General features: G+C 38.4%; 1 protein-coding gene across 1 annotated transcript; it reads left to right on the top strand.

The window, feature by feature from the left end:
- Nucleotides 1-580: 580 nt before the first annotated feature.
- Nucleotides 581-6861, top strand: drg1 (developmentally regulated GTP binding protein 1). The gene is made up of 9 exons (XM_039780339.1): nt 581-762; nt 2111-2234; nt 2388-2563; nt 2666-2735; nt 3304-3473; nt 4228-4358; nt 5246-5413; nt 5575-5697; nt 6495-6861. Exons 1-9 carry the CDS (start codon nt 724-726, stop codon nt 6592-6594), a joined length of 1101 nt encoding a protein of 366 aa, XP_039636273.1. The 5' UTR covers nt 581-723; the 3' UTR covers nt 6595-6861.
- The last annotated feature ends 1549 nt before the right edge of the window (nt 6862-8410 follow it).

The following is an 8410-nucleotide window of genomic DNA, read 5'->3' on the forward strand; positions in this document are numbered from 1 at the left end:
TTCAGTGGCTCCCAGCCTATGGGCCAGGCCCCTCCAAAAGATCACAAGATAAATCTCAGGGAGTGAGTTAAATAGGGTAGAAAAGCGGAAACAAAGTTATTGGCCCTCTAACAGTTATTTAAATGAAAACAAAAGTTACATGGGATATGTCTCTTTGGAGGAACTCACAAACATCTGAAACCTGTAATGAGGGGCTCCAAGTAGACACTGCTCTTTAGTAAAAAGGGACACAACCCTAAAAGGTTGGGAGTCACTGGTTAATCTTTACCAACACATTTTTATTCTATATGATTATCATATGTTTTTATTTAAAACGTAACTAGTGATTTTATCTGAAGAATAAATGTAGTGGAGTAAAAAGTACAATAAGTAGCATAAAATAGAAATATTCTATAGTACCACAAAAATATAATAAAGTGCAGTATTTATGTAAATATACTTTGTTACTCTCCAACACTGTTTCTCATCGATATAAAGGATTGGACAAGTCTAATTATGTATGGTTTTTATCTTTCAGATACTGTTTCAGATACCTCCTTTAGAATTTTGTCTTGGTCCTCCAATCTATCTTCTCGCGAGATTTCGCGCGAGGCAGCCCACTGCCAACAGCGGCACTTGCGTGGTGTGGACCCGTGTGCATGCTAAACATCTAACTTTGCCAACGTCCATGTAAAATCTGAGTACTTTCGGTAACCTTGGTTGTTCACAGAAATCTCCGTCACCATGAGTATACTCGCCAAAATAGCAGAGATTGAAAATGAGGTAAGTGATGTGAGACAGCCTGCTGGCCAACTCAATGAATCAGTTACGTTTAGCTACAGGCTAACTGCTAGCTAGCTAGCTAAGTTAACGTTAGCTGTTGGCTGTTAACTGTAGCAACTATTAGCCTAACGTTAGCTCCCACAGCTGGGCCACGCGTTACACTAAATATTTCTGGCACAAAGTTTCTTGACAGGTTACATTGTGTATTGAAAAGTTTCTTTACGTGATCATTCGAAATGTGTTATTAATCAGAAGTCAGAGGACGTTGCTATAATGTTAAAATAACGTTAGGTCAGTAGCATAGCTACAGTTAATGTTAGTATTGACTCCAGATTCGGTTTGATTGACTGGGGACCAACCGTTTATCTTCACAGGTTTGCGTTTGTCTTTGAAGCTTCTCAGTCCTTTAGCTAGCTAGGCCATTGTAGTTCTCTGTGATAGTTAATTTACCGTAACGTTAGCACACGAAACATTCGACCTTAATCCGAAATTAGTTTAACATAAAAGACAAAAGCAAGGCGTTTTGTAACCAAAGTTTTCGACGTGTCAGTGTGTAACTTTATTTTTGGACTCCAAAGATTGCGTGTAACAAAATCTGAAAACAATATTATTTTCTGTGTTTATTTTAGGCATTTCAATGTTGAAGAGGTTTAAAAGTAATCCCTGAACACGAGCTTTGAAAAATATTTGGAAGTGTATTGTAAGGATTTAGTTAGAGGTAGAGTCACGTAATTTAGTATCCTAGTTTAGCTACATTGTTTCAAAGTACGTCAGCAGATATTGTACAAGAAGAAACATTAACCCAACGGATGCTTTAGGTTTAGCAATAAACCTGAAGCTCAAGTTAACTTCAAATTAACTTTAGACTGTGGTGCTGTCTTGAAATGGCTCAATTGAGCAGATGGTGAAACGGAGAGGCCAGGTAAAGGAGCCCCTCCCGTTAAAACAGACCCCCATGGTTCGAAGTCCTCATTATCCTGTCAACTAGTTACTTTAAAGAATAAGTTCACTATTGTTCAAGTCTCTCTTAAAACAATAGTCAGATGGCCATATGAACACTGAAACTGCATATTATAATCAGTTCTCCTGTTTATGGCCATTAAAAGGTCTCTGCACTTCCAATTTAAGTGAAGGGGCACCAAATCAACAGTTACCCTTTTCGGCACTAAAATGTATTCCAAAGTTTATCGATAATCGCAAGCAAATTTTTCTCGAGTTGTGTAATGTTTAGTTAAACCTGATTACAAACAGTAACAACCGTCTTAACGCTTCTATCACTGGTTACTACAAAACTGTCATGAAACAAGAATAGGGCCTCATGCTGGTGGTGTTACTGTTACAATTGTAGATGGCCAGGACGCAGAGGAACAAGGCCACAGCTCACCACTTGGGTCTGCTCAAAGCTCGTCTTGCCAAACTGAGGAGGGAACTCATCACACCAAAAGGAGGCAGTGGTGGTGCAACAGGAGAAGGTAATCACGATCACGATTTTTAATTACTTAGTATATTTTCTACTTTTATCTAGGTTTTATTACAAACATGCCTTTTAAGCCTTCTCTGTCATCTAAAGCATTAAAGCGTATAGTTTCTTGATTCATGTTCCTGATTCTTTTTTTGTCTTTTAGGTTTTGATGTCGCAAAAACTGGTGATGCTCGTATTGGTTTCGTTGGTTTTCCCTCAGTGGGAAAGTCAACACTGCTAAGTAACCTTGCAGGTGTGTACTCTGAGGTTGCTGCTTACGAGTTCACCACTCTTACGACGGTACCCGGAGTTATTCGCTACAAAGGGGCCAAAATTCAGGTACACACATTTCTTGTTTTGTTCAGTACCTGCAATAGTTTTCCCTGTTATGTTTCCAGTGAGTTTCTAATTTTATTTTCTTGTCTTCCTCTTCCCTCTAAGCTCTTGGATCTCCCAGGAATCATTGAGGGAGCCAAGGATGGCAAGGGCAGAGGCAGACAGGTCATCGCAGGTAAAGTTGTGATCAGTAAAGTTTCTGCTAAGATTGAGACAGGTTTTTCCTTGAAAAAATAGAATTATAAAACAAAGGATGATACCAGATATATTTAGTTCTTTCCCTGTCGATAATATTGTGCATCAATGTTCCATTAAATGAGACACTTTTGTCATTACTGTGTGTTTGCTTCTAATGGCAGCAAAGAATATTAATGAAGCTTAATAAAGAATGTAATGTGATGTTTAGAGGCCATGATTTAAACACATTTATTTCCGCCCAAAGTTTTTTTTTACCCCTATAGAGGCACAAACTAGCTTTAACAACGCTTTGTTGTATAGTACAAAATATACTATTGGCTTACAGCTAATGCTTAAGCAAACAATGTACACTCGGACCAACACATTTAGATTTATTTTTGATTCAGATTTTGCGTGCTTAAATGATGGCAGGATAAAGTAAACCTTACCAGTGTTGTTATTCTTAAATGGTTGCAGATGCATACTGTATACTACAGAAGCATTGTGATTCCTTTATCCACTCTGCTCTAACAAGTGTCTGCTTCTGCCTCCTCCCTCTGTTTTAGTGGCTCGAACTTGTAACCTAATCCTGATAGTGCTCGATGTGTTGAAGCCTCTTGGTCATAAGAAGCTAATAGAACATGAGCTGGAGGGCTTTGGCATTCGTCTTAATAAGCAACCACCCAACATTGGCTTCAAGAGGAAGGACAAAGGAGGCATCAACTTCACAGCTACAGTATGTCTCACCCAGAATTTAAATACAGAAATGCAAACAATGTCCATATTTTCACCTCTAAGCGAGTCACTGAAATGAATATTCTAAAGCCCATAAGAATGTATAGTTGGTTTTAATGTGTTAGGTGTCTGACAGGGTTATAAATGCTGGTTGTCTATTTGTCAGTCAACCAAATGATGAGCTGGAAAAGTGAGATTATAATGACGAGAACCATCAATCTAAACATTGATAGTTAATTAAAGGATGTCCCTTAATACTGCCATTATTCTGGCATGCAGGATTTTAGTTGTCAGGGATATCTGTCGTCGATTGTCAGTTCATTTTGATGATGGCCATTTTTTCTCGCAACCCATTAGTTTAAACAAACACATGAAAGCCTTTAATAACCTTTTGTGTGTAGAAATAATTTATTTAAAGGTTTGCACTGATCTGCAGAATCAAATGCAGACAATACATTTTTACATAAGCTTTGTATCACCTTGGGAACAAACACTTTTCAATGCCCCCTCTGGTGGACATGTATAAGATTACTCTTAATTGAATTGCTCCTACCCATTTATTTTCCTGTCCTGCAAAATATCAACATTTATTTTGTATTTGGTAAACGCCACAATTACCATTGCCTATATATAATTTCTCTTATGGATTTTCATTATACTGCACTTGAAGCATGATGTAATTGTACAATTTCACAGTATTTTTTTTCATAGTCTCTCTGTCTTGTGCTGGTGCCTGTCATTCCCTCTTTCTTTAGTGTGCACAATCTGAGCTGGATGGTGATACTGTTAAGAGTATTCTGGCAGAGTACAAGATCCACAACGCAGACATCACTCTGCGCAGTGACTCCACAGCTGATGACCTCATTGATGTGGTGGAGGGAAACCGGTAAGCTGCTGAAGTGCCAGAATTGGCCCTCCTTAGTCATTCCCAGTGGGTGTGGCCTGTTGGAATCTTAAATCAATTCCCACTACACCAGTGTAGATACATTTGAAAATGCTATTTATGGGTTCCAACCACATGCATCATCATTTTTTGTGTGTAATGCATAAATTGTAGTTAAGCAATGTCATCTCTTACTTTAAAAGCTTATGGGATTAACATTCCTCAATTTAATTAAATATAAAAACTCATACAAATTTAAAATCAAGGATATGGTTGATGTAGGGTGGGGCATGTGCAGCGGGTCTAACTCTATGCTGTGTTGTATATTGGACAAGGACTTCTCTTCCCAGGACTGTCATTTTATTGAAGGCACCAGACATGGTAACAGCATAGCCTCCCTGCAATTGTAATGAAACAAAGCATTCACAGCATCTCTCCTGCATAAATGCACTATGTGCCTTCCCAGGAAGAAAAAAAACTAAACAAAAAGGGAGAGCATAATGCACATTATTATTGCAGTGGGAAAAATAATACTCTTGTAAAAGAAAGAAATAACCAATAATTGAAATATTACAACATAAATAAATTGCCATACACTAACCCACATACCTGCAGGTGTATAGAGAGAAAGCATTCACAGGGCCTCTTTTGCATAAATGCTCTGTGCCTGTGTAACACCATGAGCAGAGTCATAAAATACTCCACACTAACCAACATTGTCTCAGTACACTCTGGCCTTGCAAGCTTCACGGCATCCCTGCCACACACATGACTTGACAAATGTCTCTACTCACAAAGCTTTGAATTTACTTCAGCCTGTTCTACATTGACGGTTGCTCATTATGCATCCCTTTCATGAGTAGCAGCCACTTACAGTCTCTTGTCCACAGGGTCTACATCCCATGCATTTATGTGCTCAACAAAATCGATCAGATCTCCATCGAGGAGCTCGACATCATCTACAAGGTGCCCCACTGTGTGCCCATCTCAGCCCACCACCGCTGGAACTTCGATGACCTGCTGGAGAAGATGTGGGACTACCTAAGGCTTGTGCGCATGTAAGAGTTGTTTATACAGTCACCACTAGGGGGTGTGAATGGAAGTGAAAGAGTTGGGGATTTAAATGGTGCTGAATGAGGAATCTACTGTTTGTGAATTATAATTTTTTGTTGTTTGCTCAGACTTGAAGATTTGACTGAGATCTTGTGTTCATTTTCAGCTACACTAAACCCAAAGGCCAGCTTCCTGATTACACATCTCCTGTTGTACTCCCTGACGGAAGAACTGCTGTCGAGGATTTCTGCTTAAAGATTCACAAAAACCTCATCAAAGAACTTAAGTAGTGAGTAGATTTGGCTTCATTTTTTTCCCTTTTTAAATGGAATTTTGTCTCTTAGCACACAGATTTGATCATGTGTGCTATCCTTAAGACTCCCTACAGAAGTTTCTTTCCTCCATCCTTTTCTTATTTCATCATGTCTTAATCCAAAAAGGTTATAGTTATTCAGTACATTATAATTGTAATGTATTCACTTACATTACAGGTGTAATTTAATTCTGTAACAAGAATATATGTTTATCTGCTTTATTCCACACTCTTACTAAAAGACATTGCTAGTTACCTTATACCAGAATGATAAGTGGTCATCAAATGGTTAAAAACAACACCGTCGCTTTAATCACAGCCATTGCCCTCTTTATGGCGAAGTATCCCAGATAAGCATTCATTTGAGAGTCTGGATTAGGATCTGAGATGTGTTGCACCACCATCCACAAATGGGAGAGCTAAGATCGTCAATCAGTCGGTATGTTAGTGCTGCTGAGCATTACCCATCCTCCAGGGAATTAATGGGTCAAACAGTGACACACGATTAGAAAGCCTTTGTAACTGAAGGATGTCATTTTGTCTTGTAGGTTATTTTATAGTGCAGAACCATTGTTGCTGTAGCAAAGAATAGGAATAATAGTTTCTATGTACAGTATTTTCTGGTGTAATTAAGGTGTGAATTACCCCACGATGAGCTCTTTCATCCTTTTTGGTTGTTCTTTACGGTGGTGTAACGTTAAACATGCATCCTGTTTACTGCCTTAAAGGAATCATTCATGTACAATAATTTCAATATTTTTTTTTTCTTTCAGTGCACTTGTGTGGGGAGCATCTGTGAAACACAACCCTCAAAAGGTGGGCAAGGACCATGTGATGAACGATGAAGACGTTATCCAGCTGGTGAAAAAGTAAAAGGAGTCGTAGTTCACTGCATGGCCTGTGTATTACAAAATTTTCTGTACAAGTGCTGATTAAATCACCAAACATCCATCAGAGCACCTGTGTCCTGCGGTTCCCAGTTTTTTGCTATAATTTAAGAATAAAATGAATGTGTCACGTTTAAAAGAACCCACAGTACTTAACACCATGAATAGTTCATATTGAATATTGGTTAAGGCTTGCAATAAGATCTGAAAAAAATATGTTCAATAAAAACATTAAGGAATCTTGCTGTTTTAATTCTTGTGCCACAGTTCTTTTTTTCTTTGTATCCAGCCTTCAAAATTAAAACCCATTGCACCACTCTTCTCCTGTACACTATGCTTTATTCAACGTTTTTGGCTATCAAGCCTTCACCAGGGTGGTGACATGTTAACATGTATGCATCAAGTGTAGACAGGCACAGTTTTTCTCTCCATTTAAATTGTAATGTGCTACTGCCACGGAAGCAGGACAGAAATGTTGCATCATTGAACCCTTTGCTCCATCACACTAACATGGTCTCCTTCAGAAACACACCAGCACTAAGCAGCAGCATTACCATGACCATTTCAGTCTGGCACAGAGAAAAGAAGTCATTTGAGAGCCCTGTCCAGCTAAGTGATTTATGTGACATTGATGAGGAAGGCAGTTATTCAGGCTGGTGGTCCACCCCCTCTCCCTGGTAGGGACAGCCACTCAGGTTAATCAGTTCATTTACTCAGACGCAGTCTGGGGACATCATACGACAGCTGTTCACAACTAACAAGACTCCGCAGAGCAAAATAAAGAGCATTTCATCAGAGCTGGGAGCACTTTGGGAAGCTTGCATTATCTGTTGTCGATATGTTGCAACCTGCATGAATTGTAGCGGCCATTTTATGCCTAAGCACTTCATGCTTTCCAGTGATTCAGTGGATGGCGCCAGAGCATATGCAAGTATATAGACTAGTATGATATTGTCAGAAGGAAATTTGAAGAATAAAGATGACACTTTATTGAACTAAACAATAAATATACATACAATTAAGCATAGCTTTCCCAAAGCTATATGAGCTTGTTTCATAGCATTTAATATGCTGCAAAGATGTGGTACTGGCCTTTATAATTTCAGCTTGTTTTGTTTAAATAAATGGTTACACTTTACTTGAAGGTATCTACGTAAGAGTGACTTTACACTGTCATGAACGTGTCATAAACATAAACAAGTCAAACGTTTATGACATAACGCTACTGTCATTAAGTGTCATTTGGTTTTTGTCATGACAAGTTAGGGTTAGAGTTAGGGTTCATGTGTTCATGACAGTGTCATGTCACTCTTATGTAGATACCTTAGTGTTACCAAATAAACTGACCCTTACATGTCATCTAATATTACACATAAAATGTATCAAACAGGAAAAAGTAGGCATTTTAACACATACAAAATAGCTTTAGGGCAGTACAAAATATCCAATGTACTTTAACAATCTAGTGTATCTAGAAGACAGTAAATACTTGAGTCAAGAAGAAAAACTGCTTTGACCACAAAAAGAATATTTTCCTGTTCATATATAAGAAGACATTTAATTGCCAGAAGGGATATTAATATTGTCCATTAATTACAGGTTACACTGTGTCTTGGATGTTTAACAAAGATTTAGATGTGCAACAGGATTCAGGTTCATGGATATATAAAAAGCCAGACAACATGCTACAACACCATAATGGTCAATGAGGATGCCATTGAGTGTATTTGATGGTATAGACTGCGGTTCTTACTGAGATAATAGCTACTTTTGTAGGAAAAGCTGCAGCGGTTGAGGGTATT

The sequence above is a fragment of the Perca fluviatilis genome, chromosome 17, assembly GCF_010015445.1.
Source record: "Perca fluviatilis chromosome 17, GENO_Pfluv_1.0, whole genome shotgun sequence".
Lineage (NCBI taxonomy): Eukaryota > Metazoa > Chordata > Actinopteri > Perciformes > Percidae > Perca > Perca fluviatilis.

Bases quoted from the DNA above. Each gene is read 5' to 3' on its own strand.
- drg1 (XM_039780339.1), top strand. From the start codon at position 724: ATGAGTATACTCGCCAAAATAGCAGAGATTGAAAATGAG. The intron at 763-2,110 runs GTAAGTGATGTG...TTACAATTGTAG, and splicing joins TAGCAGAGATTGAAAATGAG to ATGGCCAGGACGCAGAGGAA. The intron at 5,698-6,494 runs GTGAGTAGATTT...TTTTTCTTTCAG, and splicing joins CTCATCAAAGAACTTAAGTA to TGCACTTGTGTGGGGAGCAT.